Below are 20,851 nucleotides of genomic sequence, written 5' to 3' on the forward strand. Positions count from 1 at the left end.
ATTTCTAACCAACCGGTTTCAGTTCAACCCGAACCTTCATCGGGGTATAAAAATATATTGATTTGTTTTTTTTCTAGATACTGCTTTATTCTCTTCCTCTTAGCACACTTACAAAAACTTTCTTCAAAAAAATTAACATATCTCCAAAAAAACTTAATATAATGTGACCTTAGAACGAGGTACCCCAGTAAGATTAAATTATTTTCATCAGTTGTTAAAAAAATTACAAAATCTGCTCCCTTTCTCACACTAGTTTCCTTAAATACAAATATCTGCTTAATTACATCACGAATTTTACTATTTTAGATCACGTTTCAAGAAATCAACATGACATCGAGGCAGACGTCAAGAACATTACAACGTGTTTCCAGAAACTTGGGTTTGATGTCGAAGAGCCATTGATAAATTGTACTAAAGAAGAAATAAAAAGGCATTTAATTGAAGGTATAGGTTGCCGTAATTACACATACCCGAAGGACTTTAACCAGCAATTCCTGGGCATATTAAGAATTAAAAACGTTCATGCAATTTTTCTGTCTGATAAAAACACAAAAAATATGTCTACATAACACTTCACCACTGCTCCCACTGCTTCACAATTTCAAGAAAAGTGATCCTGCTAAAAAGGTATGAAGACAGCATGCCAACTTCTGAATATATTGAGAACACTTGTTCTTTTCCTAATTCATATAATGACGGAATGCGACAATATCAGTCTTTGTATAAACATATGTTTCAACGTTCTCATAAAACATTCGCTTTTGACTAATTCTTTGTTAGGAACTCTTTCAATTCATTCGTTATAGACCTACAGTCACACTTCAACAGAAAAATGAATAATTTGACCAGATTTTTAATAAATTCCGTGTATATGTCGCGAAGGGATCATGTGCTCACGGGAGTTCGTATCACGTGTGAAAAATATTGTTTTTGTTTTTATTTTAAAAAAATATCATTGGACAGCAAAATTACATCTACATTTTTTATTCCAAATATGCTCTGGAATCGCTTGCTAAAATCCTTTATATTTCTGCACTTTATATTTGTATTTTACTTACCCTCCTTTTATCATGATTTAAATCCAAAAATATGTTAACTCATCATCTCTATCATCATCATCTATATATGTACACCTACATATATAGATGATCCAGAAGTTTTAATTATTCCTATATATAATAGAAAAACAAGTATTTATATACTTTCCTATTGCATAATGTTATTCTATTTTCCTTATAATTAGTGTAACTGTAAGCGTGTTACACTAATTATAAGGAAAAAAGCACAAAAACCAGTTTTGTCTTTGGTATGATTGCGATCATAAATATATTTTGTACCCGTATGTAATTTATATAACACCACTGTACCCAATTAAATATTTTCAATAAAAAAATTATAAAAATATTAAATTTGGAAAAATCGATGTTAAATGTGTATTTTTTACATCGCTCTACAATGGTGGCCATAAATGCAGGGTTATATAAAATCGATGAAAAATGTGTATTTTTTACATCGCTCTGCAACTGTGGTTATATAAAATTGCTCTTTATTAACATTTTCTTGTTATTTTCAGTACACAATAGAAATGTTTCTAATGAGTACGAGAGCCTTTTGGTATTTTTTGTGACCCACTCCCCAAAGGTCGGAAAACTTCTATGCAGAGATGACACATTTTATGACGAAGAAATGATTAGCATCATGAAAGGGAAAACAAATTCCAATCTTCTCAAGCTATTCATTTTTCAGGTATTCAAAATTTTTTTTTCCTTAAATTGCAAACATCCTCGAAAACCGATTATTTTACGTCTTTCATACTTTTTTGTACATATTTCATTTTGCTTTACTAGTCTTTGGGAAATCACCAGTTGAGTTTTTTTCACTTATTTACATTACACCAAAAATACGTTAAATTTTATTTTTTCAATAAAACAATAACTTAAGTAAAAGTAAACACCACCATTATTTTTTATACTTTATGCTGAATTGGTATCGCTCCAACCATAGCTCCTTCAGGGCTCTAATAAACCATATTCAAATCTAAAATCTACATGTAACATATGTTACATCGACATAAGTAATATTAATAATATAATATTTGTAACATATGTTACAAATATATTAAGTTATCGCATATGGTTGCAAAGAATTGTTTCCATCGTTTGAGGGTCATATATGACCGTGCGTCCATATTTTATAAAAGTATTTTTATATTTTTTTCTATGCTGCGGAATTACGTAATTTTTATAAAGTTAGAACGAAAAATAATAATTCTTTCCAGTTTGCCTCATATATTTATACTGGATGCCATTAATAAAATCTTAAAAATAACCAAAATAAATAATTCGTATTTCGCGCCGCAAACGTAACAATCGGTTTAACTATTAATTATTTCTAATTTTTTACTATATGAATGAGACAAAAGTGAAGTTACAATTTTCTGACTAATTAATCTAACGAATGTGTTTTCGAAATATGGAGTTCTCTCAATCCTTCTACAATTGGAATAAAAATTAAGCAAAAATTTTGTTACCGTTTTTGACAAAGTTTTTCACGTTTGACATTAAAAATTTAGAAATAGTAATGTTTATTTTATATACATACTGCCGAAAGGTAATTTTATTTAGTTTCTAAAAATAATATATTTTACGGAAGTTTAATAAATAAGATGACTGGTCGGTGGCTATGTTGGCATCGCGTTTGGGTCCCACCCAGGCGTAGTTGTTCAATTCCTCGGCTGGCTAAGTCCTCCATCACAACACAAGCAACATTTTTCGGTTAGTATGGTGGTAGTAGGAGTTTTTCAAATATTGTCAGTTTAACCGTATCCCCGGAATTTTTGTCTTTCTTTAAAAATATGTATATAGCGCTTTTGAAATACACAGAAAACATTGCAAACTGTACAAAAGTGATGAAATAACTGAAAGAAATTATTATTGCAGGCTTCCCAAGCAACCAGGACTCCTGGAAAATACCCTCTGCTTGAATATGATGGTGTGGGAACAACAAGCACGTGGATTCCTGATGAAGCAAATTATTTTATTATTAAAAGTTCATTTGAACGAACACCTCCAACAGAAAATGGATCTTTCTTCCTAAAAGTGTTCTGCCAAATGATGGAAAATATTGAAAATGAAACGTCCCTTTTTGATGTTATGGCTGCAGTCCTTCGTGAGCTTAAATTAAAGCAAATCAATAATCCCGAACATCCAAGGAATAACATACTACCTGAAGTTACCAGCACACTGCTAAAACCGGCGTATTTTGGCTTGGAAAGAAAGACATCTTTAAACTCTGAAAAAAGGGACGGCCTAACTCACTACGAAGTTAAGCAGTCAATTGGAAAGCTCATGGTGTTTAATTATTCTTACAGCTCTAGCAAATCGATGTACGCGAGTTAGTGCTAAAAACTTATTTATTATTATTTTATAACAACATTTAACATTATTTAAACAGTATATTTATTTAAAATAGTAATTTCTCGTAGCTAGAAGATCCCATCAAAGTTTTAAATTTTAAGTGAATCAAATTCCTGCCACAAAATTAAATTTTGAATTTTGACCATAATAAATTATGAAAAAATTTATTCAAAATAAATAATCACTCAGTTTTAAACATTTTCTATTGTTTAGGAAACAAACATGTTTAATTAGAAATGCTTACTTCATCAGGGTACACTTAATACTGAATTAGTAATGAAAAAGTGGTAGTGTGTAGCAGTCCTAGTGGACTTTACAGTTCTCCTGCGTGTCATTCCGCGAGTGTGACCGGTGAGTAGATTAAGTATGGAAGCATTTTCCTGGCCCAGAAAAGGCGTGACCACAGAAAATAAAAAACGGCATCCGTTCTGCATACGAGACCTATTCGTGTATATAGCCTACTAGTGTAGCTACTGACAGCAAAAAGGTAGAAATCTCTGAATCTAGGGATGAACAAAGAGTGGCAGGAGAACAAGATACGATTGTCTAAAAATTCTGAATATATTAGTGTAAATCTGAATTTAATTAAACAATTAGAATTAACATACTTTTCTAGTGAAAACACCAAGGGAGGGATCAGAACGTGATGTTTCAGCAATTAAAAAAAGCTTTGAAAGTATTGGTTTCAAAGTTGAAGTCAATAATGATCTTGGAGCGGATGACGTGCGACGCACTCTGGATAAGGGTGAGTTTTTTTTCGATGGCATTTGGGGTATGTTAAGAGGCTAGAGATAGTGGGGAGGGGAGGACATTAGTAACACTGGGCTATCTCAAAGGCATTTCAAGGAGGACTAAGTATTTTTCAAAGCAACTCCTGGCAGCCTTGCAGAAAATGTATAAAACTCCTTTTAGTTGTTGTTCTCGATCTTTGAATATCGTTCACGATTCCTCCCACTGCGGATGATTTCCCGGCCGTCAAATATGACCGGAGTGTCACAGGCACTCTTACCCTTAACACACCTCTTCCATTATAACCTAATTTATTTCCCAGCCGTCAAATGTGACCGAAGCTCCACAAGCACTCTTACCCTTAACACACGTCTCTCCATTACAACCAAATTTATTTCCCGGCCGTCAAATGTAACCGAAGCGCCACAAGCACTCTTACCCTTAACACACGTCTCTCCATTATAACCTAATTTATTTCCCGGCCGTCAAATGTAACCGAAGCGCCACAAGCACTCTTATCCTTAACACACGTCTCTCCATTATAACCTAATTTATTTCCCGGCCGTCACTCTTACCCTTAACACACCTTTTCTCCATTATAACCTAATTTATTTTATTCAAAACAGCATTTAAACATTATTTTCAGGATGGATGTGTAGAAACGAGAATTGTAAATCAACAACAAGATGCGGTCTTAGACATAAGGAGGATCCTCCGGCAGACTATAGTGATGATACTTGTATAGCTGTGGCCATAATGACTCATGGCTATTCCAACCGCATTCAAACTATCGATGAGGAGATGAATATTGCAGATATAATAAGTAGACTTACTGTTCAGAAGAAGAAGAACGAAGAAAGAAAAGATCTTTCCGGGAAACCAAAACTGTTTTTCATCGAGGTACATGATTTAGCTAAATATCTTTAAAAATTCGTTTGCGAAAAGTGCTTGTCGTTTTTACTAATATTTTTACTAATACTGCAACTCGTATGTTCTATGCCGGATCAATTTCAGTGTGATTTGTAGTTAAATGATTAACTAACTAACTAACTAGCTAACCATCACGCCGTTCCCCCGCAGGGGTAGGCAGAGAGGACGGACCGCCAAACAACTCGGTCTTGGCATACACTTCTTGCCTCATTCACATTCATACATCATCTCATACATACTCTTCAATTATTCTGACTCTTGACATGGCCTGACTCGAGTATCTGATTCACTTGATCGTGCCATGTCTTCCTCGGGCGTCCCCGACTTCTGCTACCATTCGTATTTGCATCATATATCCTCATTACACTCCTATCTTCGCTCATTCGCTCTACATGCCCAAACCATCTAAGCGTCCCTTTCTTAATCTTACTCATTACGCTTACATCAGCCTTGCACTCTTTGCGGATCTCCACATTCCTCACACGATCAAACATGGTTTTACCATACATACGCCTCAGGGATCTCATTTCAACAGCATTTAACTACTTTCATCCTTTCTTTGCCAGTTCCATGCCTCACTTCCATACATCAAGGTACCAGCACTCCGTTGTGGACTGCTAATTTCGCTTCTTTGGACAATTTTTTTGTTAGCGCCAACGGCGTTCAGTCCTCCATTAACGGAATTACCTGCATTTACCCTTCTTTCAATATCTCTGTCAGCCTTCCCATCTCTCGTAAATATACTTCCTAAATACACAAACTCATCCACCTGCTCCAAGTATTCCTCATTCACAATTATATTGCACACTGTTTTCGTACTCTCTCTTTCAAACACCATTACTTTAGACTTACTTACATTCATCATTAACTCATTCTTCATGCATACTTCGTTCATCCTAGACACGAGACTTTGTAGATCATCTATACTATTAGCAATCAGCACCGCATCATCAGCATACAATAGGCAACATACTTTCAAATTATTCAAATTCGCGCTCAATCCCACCTCTTTCAATTCTTGCATACAATTATCCATGTATAGATTGAATAACCACGGTGACATTACGCAGCCTTGTTTAACACCTTTTGTGATATCAAACCACCCCGTAAAACCACCGATTATTAACCAATGATTAATGTAGTTGGTAAATTGCTTGTTTCCTGAGGATTCAAGTGGTTATGATTATTCGTCAACGCTACGTTAGCGTAGTAACTTGTTACATCCAAGAGTATCAGTGTGAGTTAGTGTCGTTCGTAATAAATTGACAAATATAGCAACTACCTTATTTCTTACAGGTTTGCAGAGAATCCGAAGAACTTGAGCCGCTCAACCTCCCGCTGGACTTAGACGACATCCTGATCTTCCATAGTACTTACCACGGAAAAAAGTCTACTCGATCGAGCGAAAACGGCAGCTCGTTTATTCAAGAACTTTGCAGTAAAATCGATTCTCTTCCCCTTAACAATTCCTTTTCACTGATCGATATTTTGCAAAATATGCAGAAAGAGACCGTGGAGAGATATGGCTCAGAACAAATGCCTGTCATTTATAGTACTTTAACCAAAAGTCTCAGTATAACTAAAATAAAGTTACCTTGGACAAATGTTTGTTTTGTGATTTGAATTTTATAGTGATTGTTGGTAATTCAAGTGAGTTTTACAATAATGTCCTCAACTGTCATTCCATATCTATTTACCTTCAACCTAATATCTAGGGATCACTATTGACCAATGCCTAAAATGGATACCACATATAACCATTCTCAAAAACAGAGTACGAATATTAAGCTATATTTTAGCTGCTTGAGACATATTCTAAATAAAGAACTACTGAGAATGACGTACTTAGCATTCTGTCAATCCATGGATGGGGGGGGGCGCCTATACAACTCACACACAACCACTTTACATTGCGCAAAACCTAATAATTAAAATAATATTAAATAAATCCTTTTTATATTCATCTGAACTCATATTCAAAGAATTTAAAGTCAGAAAATTAAATACTCTATTCCTGTATCACTCAACCTTAAAAGTTTACAAAGAGGATATCCTAAACAAAACCGTACCATTCAAAAACACAGCAAATCTCAGGCAAAAATACATGTTACCAATTCCGATTTGTAAAAATTTTTTTGGGTCAACAAAACTACAAATACTTAGGAACGAATTTCTTCAACAAATTGCCAGAAAATACAAGATCACTTAATTATACATTCAAAGAATTCAAAACACAATTTAAAAAATCTACTAAAAACCTTAACTAAAATAAAAATTTAAAAAAAAATATAATGAAAAAACTAAACAAATAATGCTTCATCCCGTACACACAAGCAATTGCTTATTATGAGAGAACATCAAAAAAATTATAATTTATAAGATTGTTTTGTATTATTTTATTATATTGTATCTTCTATTATTAAAATAAAGACAAAAAAAATATATCGTAGATTTGATTTTGCGAGTGGTAGGTGGTAGGTAAATGATTTTCAAAATATTCACAATTACGAAACACTTCGGTTTATATAATCAATCCTCAATTGCTCTCAGTCTCTTACAAATATTGTTTTGTTGAATGTCCCATTTAAAATGGCAATCAACAGTCACTTGGATTATGCATTTTTGTGGGAAATGACCTCAAGAATGCTTTACAGCTTAATTTATTCTACCTGTAAATTCACTTTACGTAATAACTTACAGCTTAGATTTATTACCATTGATTTACAACTTAGATTTATAAGTAGTGACTTGCGACTATAGCAAGCAACAAGAAATACAAGAAAATAATAAATAAAGGAAACACAAGCTGAAAACGATTATGAAAATTTTAAGAATAAACTTGAAATACACTTTACCTCACATTAATTTGATTGTGCGGTATTATATTGTATAACAAATTAGTTCGAATTTTTATAATTTTTTTTATGGTAAAATATTATTTAATTTTAACAATAATACATAATAACCCGTTATTCTGTACACATATGTTCATAATTTTAAAAAGTATATGTATGGTAGTATTCGGAAAAATTATTTAATTTAAAAAACTTAAAGAAACTAAGGACAACGAAATTTTTTACAATTTTTAAACATTAAAGTATATTTCAAACACAAAAATATAAAAGTTAATTTTATCTAGTTTCTAAAAGAGTATTTCTTTTTGCGAAACCTTTTAAATGAAGAAATATATAGAACATTTAAAATGCCTAGTTTAAAACTTTTAAAACGCTATTTATTAATTGTTTAATAATATGCACTGCATTACTTTGGAGAGGTTTTTATCTTGAGTGGTATGAATGAACGATGCATCACTTTGGAGAGATTTTTAACTTGAGTGTTATGAATGAACGCTGCATTATGTTACAGAGATTTTTACCTTGAGTGGTGGAATGAATGCTGCATTACGTTGGAGAGAGTGTTTTCCCTTCTTTGAGTGTTTTCAAATAACTTTCATTTTAAGGGATAATGTTAATCAATTCAATAATGGGTATAAATCAAATAAAATGGTTTTAAACCAAGAATTATTTTTCCTTTGTTATCACGTTTTAGTAACACGTAGAATTTTTATTAATTAATTAATTTTTATTAATTAAAGAGATTTCCAGAGTGGAAGATACTACCAGTATCGCCCTGGTGTAAGACCACCATTCAGAATTGAAACGTTGCTCCAAATGGCTTTAGCCGTGTTTAGTGACTAGATCTGAATAGCCAGGTACTTCCCCACCTTCCTCTTTCCCTTCCCCACTTACCTTCAGCCTCACAACATCCCCCAATTGGGGATGCCATAGTCTCACTGGCTCCAGACGGGAGCAGTTGGGACTCTTGTGAGGTATTCACTGTAAAAAAAAAAAAAAAAATTATTTTGGTATATTACTACACTTTACGATTTTGCGTTTAAATCTTTAATGACTTACTTAATTAAATAAATATTGGTATAAAAATATTGTAATGTATCTGATAGTATTATTGTCCCAGCGTCTGGACGATGTAGGCCCTCTGATTGGTCAAATTAAAATTGTCTGTTTCGGGTAACTTGAATATTAAGACACGATTCCATACTAAAATAGGATCGCCTCATAATAATACGAGATTTCTTCAAAAGCATCGTTTCTGCTCATATAATTTTTGGATAATATCGAAGAAAATATGTTTTAGAAAGTTCATAATCCATTGGATTAATTACATTACAATGAAAATTCTCCACAGTTACGTGATTATGTTTGACGTTTATAAAAATTCACGCGTTTCTTCAAGATGGCCGACAGAGCGCACCTCTGGCGGTTTAAAAACGAACCAAATGCCTGGCGCGAATATTTAAATATGCAGCTCACAATACTTGACTACTTACCATTAACAAGCGTTTTATAAGAAGATTTCTTCTGGAAGCTTATCACTTTGTAATGGCATTTATCATTATTATTTATATATTTTTTTCTTATTAATTATATCTGATTTTATATTGGCATGTATTCTAATTTCTAAAATTTCAAAATTATTTATTTACGATGCTTTATATCCTGAGTGAAGTATTTTAAGACCTGAATTTTTATCGAAAGTGTGATCATTATTTAAAAGATTATTTGCAAACTCAGATTCGCTATTTACATTTATAGCCCTGCGATATTCTTTAGTTCTGACTTCAAAGTTTCTATTGGTTCTACCTTTGTAAAAGAAATTAAAATCATCTCAATTGAGTTTTTAAACTCCTGATTTTTTTGTTTGAATTTTGCTATCTTTATTATTAAGAATATATTTCTTCATTGTTATTAGTGTAAAACGCCAGTTGAATGATACCAGGATTGTTTATATATATAATTTTAGAAGTATCGTTATCCACAAACAGAATTCTAGCCCATTGTTTATTTCTATCTTTAGAAAGACCGTTTGAAGAGAATGTGTTTAATTTTTTTATTTAGTATTTCAACTATCAATTTATTAGAATAACCGTTATTAAATGCTATTTGTCTTATGAATATATTGTTTTATGGTTATATGCTATTTGTTTTTTTCAGGTCTTAAAATACTTCACTATAAATAATTTTGAAATTTTAGAAATCAGGAAACATATTAATATAAAAGCAGATATAATTAACAAGAATTTTTTATAACTCTCTTTTAAATATTTTCCCACTCAACTGGTCTTTCCCGTCTAACGATATTGTAATTCCTAATTATTATAAACCCAGCCTACTCTTAACCCTCCCCCCTCCTTCCACTTCTTCTTTCCCAATTGCAATCTATATTTAATTTTTGACTTCGGTGTATACACAATAAAATGTAAACATTATATTTATTTATTTATTGGACAATTTGCATAGCGCCGCTTTTGTGAGATATCACCTCAGGGGCGCTATATTGTAATAATCTACCTTTATATATAGATTTTTACTCTCCTGATGAAGGTGTATATATAATCTAGCTTTAAAATTTATTAGATACAGTAACAGTTGTAGGTAAAGAATTACCACAAGTTGGAGTAAAATTAACACATTTTAATTAAACCGACTGCTAATGTCATCGCACAATTACCCTCCTTTTATTCATAAACACGGGTACAATTAATCAATATGTAATAATCTATTATTTAAGTCAACTTTGTTCAAACTATCTTTAATTGTGACAAACTAAACGATATTGATTCAACTTATAGACATTGACGGTTGTAACACATATTCAAGCACTGCAAGTCTCCTATGAGCTAATTATATTAGGTACCTAAGATAACAGTTAATATCAGTTGTAGACATGTAGTCAATAATAGTGTTTCATTTGAAATAATCCATCACAAATACGTAAAATTTCATTTATTCAAACAACTGTCATTCTTATTATGCGTAAATTTAGCATGTTATTATTAATTAACTCCTTCCTGTTCCGTGTTTTAACAATATATATACCTACTCACCCTCTCTCTGTGAATGTTCTAATATCTATCTATTAAATGTAACTTTTGTTAATATCACTTAAAATGGGCGAAGCCCAACTAAGAGCCGCCCGCAGGGCCTAGCAGAAAAAAACCCGCGGAGCGGGTTTTTAACTACTAGTTTTATTTATTAATTTCCCAATTGATGTCTAAGGAAAGGCAACCAAAAATTCCTCAGTAAAAATCAGTACACCTGGAAAGAAGAGGAAAAGAAAATTTGAATTAATTATTCTAATCGTTGGGATTTTGCACATCTTGTCAAAAAATAAATTCTACCTGCACAAAATTTTTAATTAAACTCACAAATGAGATCATTTTTAGGAGGAATATTATGATAAACGCGATGGTTGCTTTAATGAAGATATGACATTTATTTTTCCACTTGGAAGTGACACCGAATGATCAGACTATTCATTTGAGGAAAGTTATGTTGGCGAAGAGTATGTAGGACTTCATTGAGGAAAGTTATGTTGGCGAAGAGTATGTAGGACTTCATTGAGGAAAGTTATGTTGGCGAAGAGTATGTAGGACTTCATTGACCACCTCTATGTTTAATTGTTTTTTCTATTGTTTTTATTTCACCATAACATGACCTCGGGGTTGTCATACTGTATTTTGCGATGACATGCTTAGAGCTGGTACGACTGCGGTCACTTGGGCTAAATTTGATCTAGGAGGATCCTAGTTCCTCCTTAGTACACTGTCGCATCTGGGGCTCGGAAAACCCAAGAGTTATTGTTGAAAAGCCTCTTAATCCTAAACGTGTGACTGTTTGGTGCGGTTTATGGACCGGCGGAGTCATTGGACCTTACTTTTTTTAAAATGAGGCTGGAGCAACAGTTACGGTGAATGGATTGCGCTATCGAGAGATGATTAATGATTGTTTATGGCTGAAATTGGATGGTATTGATTTGGACAACAATTATTTTCAACAAGACGGCATCACGTGCCACATAAGCAACAAAACCATTGATCTTTTACGATTGAATATCAAAATAACACCTCTTATTGGAACAATAAATTTATACAACCCGATGTGATAGTATTAGTCGGTTCGGTTGAAACGTACATTCAGACCCTGCACGGAAAAGTCCCATTATGAATTGCATTGCAAACCGTTACCTTACTTTAGTGAATTATTATAATTTAGTTACTTTTCTGTGAAAGGTCTGGTTATTTCAATGTTTTCAAGACAAGATTCCCGTTCTTTTATTCTTGGCTAGGGACATGTCCTTAGTGTATTCCTTATTCCTTCCTGGCATCAAAATCATTGTCACGTAGTTTGTCTCCAGCTTGTCGAAATGATACTCAGATGTTGTTTTATGGCATGTCTTTTTTTTCTTATGTCCATGGTTATTTTATATTTTCGCAATAATAACTGTATTCAGCAATAATATTAGGTTAAAATAGTTCAAATGAAAAAGAATGTTTATATTGACTGTGTTTAAAATGTAAAGTACAAATGCAGTTTTGTGCAACCAAAACCATGCGTCTGTTATTTTGAAGACTCCATCAAGCCCCAAACTAATATATTTTTTCAGGTTGACCCCGCCGGGCGATAAATCTCTTTAAGCAATTTAAAAAAGTATCGCTTGACAAATCCGTTACAAGTTCTAAATGAACAGCTTTAGTAGAAAAACAAACAAATATGCAAAGATACGATTTGATAAGTGGAGACTTCCTCAACTCTCCACTCTTCATGTCAATAGGTCCAGCATAATCAAGCCCCGTCACCGCAAATGGTCGACTGGGAGTGATTCTTTCAACAGGTAAGTTTCCCATAATCTGCTGGCAAACTCGAGGTTGGTATCTAAAACATATAATACAGTTATGTAAGACTCGTTTAACAGTATTTTTTCCTAGTATGGGCCAGTATTTCAAGCGTATTTCTGCTAACAGCGCTTGTGGCCCGGCATGTAAATGCACATAATGATAATGTCTTATGATTAATTCGGTTAATTTGTGTGTAGGCGATAATATTACAGGTTGCCTTTGTTGATGTGATAAGTACGTAGCTAGTTTTAGTCTACCATTTGCACAAATTAAACCATCTAATAAACAAGGATTGAGGGCTTTCAATCTACTATTTTTGTTTACCATCCTGTGATTTTTCAAGTCCTTTAATTCTCTTTTAAAGGAATGTTCTTGAGATGATTTCAGCAGACATTTTAAGGCTGCTTCTAGTTCGGTGACAGTTATATTGCCTCCGATTTTATCTTTAGGATTCCGACAATTATTTATAAATCTCAACGCCAAAGCGGTAATTCTCTTCAATTTGGTTAGCGATGAAAATTTTTCGAAAATCTCCCATTCTTGAACATTAGCTGCCAGTAATACATTTTTACTCTTAATCTCAGGGGGATTCAAACAGGACACCTTGGATAGTGGCCAAGCGCTGATCTCTTCTGTCAACCAGCTTGGTCCCTTCCACCAAATTGAAGCGTTGACTAACCTTTCAGCTGTGGTACCTCTGGACAGTATATCCGCTGCATTTTCGGCCGATGATACGTGTCGCCACTGGTTTGGATCGCTGATATCCTGTATTTCCGCTACCCGGTTAGCCACAAAAGTGTTCCACCGAGCTGGTTGACCCTTCAACCAGCATAATGCTATAGTTGAATCGCACCAGTAATGAGTGGCCGATTCCTCTATACTTAGCTCCAACTTGATATTTCTAATCAGTTTGGCTAGTAGCACAGCACTGCATAGTTCCAACTTGGGTAGTGAAATACATTTCAGTGGTGCTACTCTAGACTTAGAAGTAAGTAGATGTGCATGTCGCTTACCCTCTTGATCAGTTGAGACGACGTAAGCGCAGGCTCCATATGCTTTTTCCGAAGCGTCGCAGAAACCGTGTAATTGTATATTCCTTGGCGCTCCGTGGTTAATTCCCCTCGGGATTTTCAATACATTTAGTTGTGATAGTTCACCTAGATAGGTATTTAAAGATTTCATTTTAATTGCAACACGTTTCTTTATATGGGTCACGTTGTTATGTATACCCGACACGGGTTTGTTTATGCTTTCACACTTCAAATTCAATTTTATTGCGAACTTTTCGCACATAAAATTTGATTGGGCTCCTGAATCAATTAATACCCTTGCTTTATGCATTTCATTATTGCGATCCAACACTCCTATGATTGCTGTCGACAATAACATAGTTTTTTCCGCCTTCACCAAGGCGGAGTGGTTGGAAACTGAAACTCGTTCAGTTTCCATATGGTCGCTACCTCCAGGGCGGGCTTCACCATTTTTATCGGAATCATTACTCTGGTGATTCCCTTTATGCAATAACGTGTTGTGGCTATCGCTACCACATAACTTGCATTGTATATTAATTTTACAATATGAGGCCGTATGCCCTAACCTCAAACATTTGAAGCAGGCCCTACACCTCTTTATCATTTCACTTCTTCTCTCCAAAAAATAGTAACAGGCAGGAATTATGGTCAACTGACCACCTGTAAAAGTGTTTTGCCCGGGTCGGGAATAAATTTAAACTCGTAACATTAAATAAAGTACAAATGCAGTTTTGTGCAACCAAAACCATGCGTCTGTTATTTTGAAGACTCCATCAAGCCTAAAAACTATTCTCAACATGGTCCTAACGAGCGGATGGATATAATCAGAGGATTTATCGGAAAAATGAACCAGCACCAAACAAAAGGCTTTTGATGGAAAAAATTGATGCCAATTCCAGAAGAAATTCAGATGAGTAACCTTGTGCCTTCCTATCTTTTTAATCATTTCCAAGTTCAAACAAGCTATGTTTTACTGTGTATTTTGCTAATATAATAATTTGAAAAGAAAAAAACGGCTACCCACAGCATAGATGCAAGTCATTGTGTATTATTATTGTTGGTTTTTTAAGGTTAGGTAGCTCAAACATATTATTTGTAAGAATTTGTCAAGGTACGGCTGGATTTGGTTATTTCATTATTTGTGGTTTCAATTATAATACGATTGCGCAGAAAATATTTTAAAGGGAACATTTTTTTTTGGTTTTTACGCAATTAAGATGGATAATATGAAATCGCTAATCGCCAAACGAGGAGTTTTAAAAGGTAAACTCACGAGGTTCGGGGATTCAATAAATAGTTTATCGGTAAACGAGATCCAAATTAGGTACGAAAAAATTGAAAACGTATTAAACCAGTTTGAATTAATTCAAGATCAAATAGAATCTCTACCAGATTCTGACGACATCGAGAATAATTCCCAAAGGGAAAGTTTTGAGAATCAATATTATTCGATTTTAGCGAAAGCAAAAGAAATGTTACAATCCGTTGAGCAAAACAAGGTAGCAATAAAACTTCCTAACCTCCAATTAAGGGAATTCAATGGCGATCAAAAAACATGGGTAAACTTCTTAGAGACATTCAAGACACTGGTGCATAATAATCAAACGTTAAATAATGTGCAAAAATTCTATTATCTGCAATCCTGCTTAAAGGGGAATGCAGCGAAAGTGATCGCCAATTTTGAAGTATCAGATTTAAATTACGTGTCAGCCTGGGAATTGTTGCAACAATGATTTGCAAATTTACGAACTACCGTTCATAAGCATATACAAGCTTTGTTTCAACTTAAAGAAATGAAACAAGAGGATCCGGTAGCCATGCGCTATTTAATTGATGAGACTAATGTGAACCTAAAGGCTCTGCAAAATTTAGGCTTAAAAATCGATCAATGGGATGCATTAATTATTTATATAGTTTCTAATAAATTAGACGCAATATCGCGAAAGCATTGGGAACAAACAACATTACAGGAAGAATTACCAACGTTAGGAGAATTTCTCAAGTGTCTAACGTCAAGGGCGCAAGTTTTAGAATTAATGTTACATACAGAATCGAAAAAAAATGTTACCTACCCGAAAACAAATGGCGGCAACAATAACATTCCTAGAAAGGAATCAGTTTTCTTAGCAGCCGCCCACAATAATTGTTTATGTTGTCACGATAAAGGACATAAAATTTATTATTGTAAAAAGTTTTTAAAGTTAACTTCAGGAGAGAGAAGCGAAATGATAAAGAGGTGTAGGGCCTGCTTCAAATGTTTGAGGTTAGGGCATACGGCCTCATATTGTAAAATTAATATACAATGCAAGTTATGTGGTAGCGATAGCCACAACACGTTATTGCATAAAGGGAATCACCAGAGTAATGATTCCGATAAAAATGGTGAAGCCCGCCCTGGAGGTAGCGACCATATGGAAACTGAACGAGTTTCAGTGTCCAACCACTCCGCCTTGGTGAAGGCGGAAAAACTGTGTTATTGTCGACAGCAATCATAGGAGTATTGGATCGCAATAATGAAATGCATAAAGCAAGGGTATTAATTGATTCAGGAGCCCAATCAAATTTTATGTGCGAAAAGTTCGCAATAAAATTGAATTTGAAGTGTGAAAGCATAAACAAACCCGTGTCGGGTATACATAACAACGTGACCCATATAAAGAAACGTGTTGCAATTAAAATGAAATCTTTAAAAACAAATTATAAACAAGATATCACATGTCTAATATTGCAGGAAATAACTACAAATTTACCGCAAGCAACGGTGGCCAGGAAGGATTTCAAGCTTCCGCCGGGATTGGAATTGGCGGATCCAAACTTCAACATAGCAGCACCCATTGATACTGTTGGGCGCTGAGAGTTTTTGGGAGATCTTGAAGAATGATCGGCTAAGATTGGATACCGGACCTACGCTCCAAAGGACAGAATTAGGATGGATCATCTCGGGCCCGATCAACGCTCACCATAAAAAAAGGCCAGTACCAGAAATCTGTAGTTTATCAATAAATACATTGTCAAATCAAGTTGAAAAATTTTGGAAAATGGAAGAGGTGATGCCTCCAAGTTTTTATAACCACGAGGAGAAGGCTTGTGAAGCCGACTTTGTAGCCACGCACACCCGAGAGAGCGATGGTAGATACGTAGTGAGTTTGCCGCGCCGGCCGTGTGTCAACCAACTTGGTGACTCATTAGGCACAGCGGAAAAAAGATTCAAAGGTTTGGAAAGAAAATTTTTAATGAATCCTGAATTGAAATCTCAGTATGCTCAATTTATGAAAGAATATGAGCAATTAAATCACATGGAGCTATGTGAGAAAACAAAGAACCATTCCTATTTTTTGCCGCATCATGCGGTAATAAAGGAAGCGAGCAGCACTACTAAAGTGCGTGTAGTATTTGACGGATCGGCTAAAACGTCGACCGGTATTTCCCTGAATGATGCATTAATGGTAGGAGCTGTTATTCAAAAAGATTTATACACTCATCTTTTACGTTTTAGGAAACATAGATACGTCATGACGGCGGACATAGAAAAAATGTACCGTCAAATCAACGTACGCCCAGAGGATCGCAGCCTGCAGAAGATTTTATGGCGCGACTCTCCAGAAGAGGAACTCAGGCATTATAAATTGAAGACAATCACCTACGGTTTGGGACCTTCCTCTTTCCTGGCAACTAGATGTCTACGGCAAATCGGTATGGACAATCGCATTAAATTTCCCGTAGCAAGCCAGGTCATAGAAAACGATTTCTACATGGACGATCTGTTGACCGGAGAGGACGACTTGGACGCATGCGTCAGGTTGAAACAACAGGTACATGATATTTTACTGTCCGCCGGAATGACCCTGCGGAAGTGGAGATCGAATATTTCGGAATTGTCATCTGGGTCGGGCCAGGGTGAAATTGCTGGGAAAAGCAATGGTGAACAAATGATCACTAACAATTCCAAAATTGAAAAGATCCTAGGTTTGATCTGGGATAATGAATCAGATTGTTTATCATATGAAATTAAAAGACCGTCAAGTAAGACGGAAAGTAAGCGTCAGATATTGTCGTGCATAGCTTCAACTTTTGACCCATTGGGTCTCCTAGGCCCCATAATAGTGGTGGCCAAATTAATTATGCAGAAATTATGGCAATCAAAAGCAGCATGGGACGACACACTACCTGATGAAATTTTACTACCCTGGAGGGCCTATCTAGGTGAACTATCACAACTAAATGTATTGAAAATCCCGAGGGGAATTAACCACGGAGCGCCAAGGAATATACAATTACACGGTTTCTGCGACGCTTCGGAAAAAGCATATGGTGCCTGCGCTTACGTCGTCTCAACTGATCAAGAGGGTAAGCGACATGCACATCTACTTACTTCTAAGTCTAGAGTAGCACCACTGAAATGTATTTCACTACCCAAGTTGGAACTATGCAGTGCTGTGCTACTAGCCAAACTGATTAGAAATATCAAGTTGGAGCTAAGTATAGAGGAATCGGCCACTCATTACTGGTGCGATTCAACTATAGCATTATGCTGGTTGAAGGGTCAACCAGCTCGGTGGAACACTTTTGTGGCTAACCGGGTAGCGGAAATACAGGATATCAGCGATCCAAACCAGTGGCGACACGTATCATCGGCCGAAAATGCAGCGGATATACTGTCCAGAGGTACCACAGCTGAAAGGTTAGTCAACGCTTCAATTTGGTGGAAGGGACCAAGCTGGTTGACAGAAGAGATCAGCGCTTGGCCACTATCCAAGGTGTCCTGTTTGAATCCCCCTGAGATTAAGAGTAAAAATGTATTACTGGCAGCTAATGTTCAAGAATGGGAGATTTTCGAAAAATTTTCATCGCTAACCAAATTGAAGAGAATTACCGCTTTGGCGTTGAGATTTATAAATAATTGTCGGAATCCTAAAGATAAAATCGGAGGCAATATAACTGTCACCGAACTAGAAGCAGCCTTAAAATGTCTGCTGAAATCATCTCAAGAACATTCCTTTAAAAGAGAATTAAAGGACTTGAAAAATCACAGGATGGTAAACAAAAATAGTAGATTGAAAGCCCTCAATCCTTGTTTATTAGATGGTTTAATTTGTGCAAATGGTAGACTAAAACTAGCTACGTACTTATCACATCAACAAAGGCAACCTGTAATATTATCGCCTACACACAAATTAACCGAATTAATCATAAGACATTATCATTATGTGCATTTACATGCCGGGCCACAAGCGCTGTTAGCAGAAATACGCTTGAAATACTGGCCCATACTAGGAAAAAATACTGTTAAACGAGTCTTACATAACTGTATTATATGTTTTAGATACCAACCTCGAGTTTGCCAGCAGATTATGGGAAACTTACCTGTTGAAAGAATCACTCCCAGTCGACCATTTGCGGTGACGGGGCTTGATTATGCTGGACCTATTGACATGAAGAGTGGAGAGTTGAGGAAGTCTCCACTTATCAAATCGTATCTTTGCATATTTGTTTGTTTTTCTACTAAAGCTGTTCATTTAGAACTTGTAACGGATTTGTCAAGCGATACTTTTTTAAATTGCTTAAAGAGATTTATCGCCCGGCGGGGTCAACCTGAAAAAATATTTTCTGACAATGCAACTAGCTTCAGAGGAGCTTCCAACAAGCTTCAAGAGTTGTATGCCAGTCTAAAGCTGAACAATGACAAAATTCATAGGTTTTTAGCAGATAAAGGTATAGTTTGGAACTTCATTCCTCCTAGGGCGCCAAATCACGGCGAGTTGTGGGAAGCTGCAGTTAAATCTACCAAGTTTCATTTATATAGAATTACCAAGAATAATCCATTACAGTTTGAATTATTATATACCTTACTTTGTCAGATAGAGGCTTGTTTGAACTCCCGTCCTTTAACTTCCTTGTCTGATGACGTCAACGACCTACTCCCCCTCACCCCCAACCACTTCCTTATGGGCACTGAGGCTTCTATCATCCCTGAATTAGACGTCCGCGAGCTACCAGAGAACAGACTAAGCCAATATCAAAAATTAAATGCCTTAATTCAAACTTTCTGGTGTAGATGGAAACGAGATTACCTTGCTGAACTACAAAAACGGACCAAATGGCAGGCCAGCAGCCAAGAAGTCATAAAAAAGGACGATCTGGTCATCTTGAAGGAGGACAATCTGCCTCCTGCATTATGGAGGATGGCGCGCATAACAGCAACTCATCCAGGACCTGATGGCGTAGTGAGGGTGGTTACCCTCAAGACGTCCCAAGGCATTTTTGTGCGACCTATCACAAAAATATGTTTGATGCCAATAGAATCAAACCAGGATCTGCATCTCCAGACCCGGCAAACTACAGACCTTCCCAAGGTCACAGCCTAATGTAACCAGGGCTGAACCGATGCTACCACACAGGACTACTGACCATAGAGCATCGCTGTGGTTGACCAACCTATATCCAGAAGCCACTGGGGCTTCCAGTCAACCAGGACCAGGGGTATTCGCTGCCTACCAGGACAGGGCACCCTTAATATGAGACTCAACCCCCTGAGTTAACATGTACCACCCTTGACAGGATGATCACCACTGGACCGAATGCAGAGTGAACGGTCTACACAGTGCAGTGATTACAGTGTTTTGTGTTCTATTAAAAGAAAAGAGTCAAGTATGAACTCATATAAAAGAAAAACAGACTTCAGTTTTTGAAGTCTGTTTTTCGCAATAATATACGGGAGCTAGAATATTAGTTAATTAAGTGATCTATCTGTGTAAATGTTATTAATTTTATGAATTTTTATCAATTTTATGATTTATCAGGTTATGGGTTTATTAATTTTATGGAATAATGTGATTAATTTTATGGATTATGTATTTGTATGAGGTTTATTATATTTTTTTGATTGTTTTAAATTATATTCCCGATCCCTTCAGGTTTAGGTAGTTTAGTTATAATGAACTATTTTAATATTTGTTGAAAGTTTTTTGTATTGATATCGAAAAAAACCCACCAGTTTTTTTTTTCTCATCCCGGCGGTGGCAATATGTTTAAAATGTACAAGTTATTAG

General features: G+C 35.4%; 2 protein-coding genes across 2 annotated transcripts; both read left to right on the top strand.

Annotated features, from left to right (window-relative positions):
* Positions 1 to 321: 321 nt before the first annotated feature.
* Positions 322 to 7,697, top strand: LOC149411289 (caspase-7-like). Its single transcript, XM_089647241.1, has 6 exons — positions 322 to 444; positions 1,574 to 1,746; positions 2,940 to 3,393; positions 4,033 to 4,161; positions 4,792 to 5,045; positions 6,372 to 7,697. The coding sequence occupies exons 2-6, from the start codon at positions 1,687 to 1,689 to the stop codon at positions 6,696 to 6,698; spliced, it is 1,224 nt and encodes a 407-aa protein (XP_089503367.1). The 5' UTR covers positions 322 to 444; positions 1,574 to 1,686; the 3' UTR covers positions 6,699 to 7,697.
* Positions 7,698 to 17,497: 9,800 nt separating this feature from the next.
* LOC149411290 (uncharacterized) lies at positions 17,498 to 20,167 on the top strand. Its single transcript, XM_089647674.1, has 2 exons — positions 17,498 to 17,614; positions 19,661 to 20,167. Exons 1-2 carry the CDS (start codon positions 17,498 to 17,500, stop codon positions 20,165 to 20,167), a joined length of 624 nt encoding a protein of 207 aa, XP_089503800.1.
* The last annotated feature ends 684 nt before the right edge of the window (positions 20,168 to 20,851 follow it).

This window comes from Hesperophylax consimilis, chromosome 26, assembly GCF_061612785.1.
Source record: "Hesperophylax consimilis isolate HC1 chromosome 26, BYU_Hcon_1.0, whole genome shotgun sequence".
NCBI classification, from domain to species: Eukaryota; Metazoa; Arthropoda; class Insecta; order Trichoptera; family Limnephilidae; genus Hesperophylax; species Hesperophylax consimilis.

Excerpts from the sequence above, each read along its gene's own strand:
- LOC149411289 (XM_089647241.1), top strand. The coding sequence starts at position 1,687 with ATGATTAGCATCATGAAAGGGAAAACAAATTCCAATCTTCTCAAGCTA. Across the intron at positions 3,394-4,032 it reads TAGCAAATCGATGTACGCGA|TGAAAACACCAAGGGAGGGA; the intron begins GTTAGTGCTAAA and ends ATACTTTTCTAG. Across the intron at positions 5,046-6,371 it reads CAAAACTGTTTTTCATCGAG|GTTTGCAGAGAATCCGAAGA; the intron begins GTACATGATTTA and ends TATTTCTTACAG.
- LOC149411290 (XM_089647674.1), top strand. The coding sequence starts at position 17,498 with ATGGACAATCGCATTAAATTTCCCGTAGCAAGCCAGGTCATAGAAAAC. Across the intron at positions 17,615-19,660 it reads GCGTCAGGTTGAAACAACAG|ATAGAGGCTTGTTTGAACTC; the intron begins GTACATGATATT and ends TTACTTTGTCAG.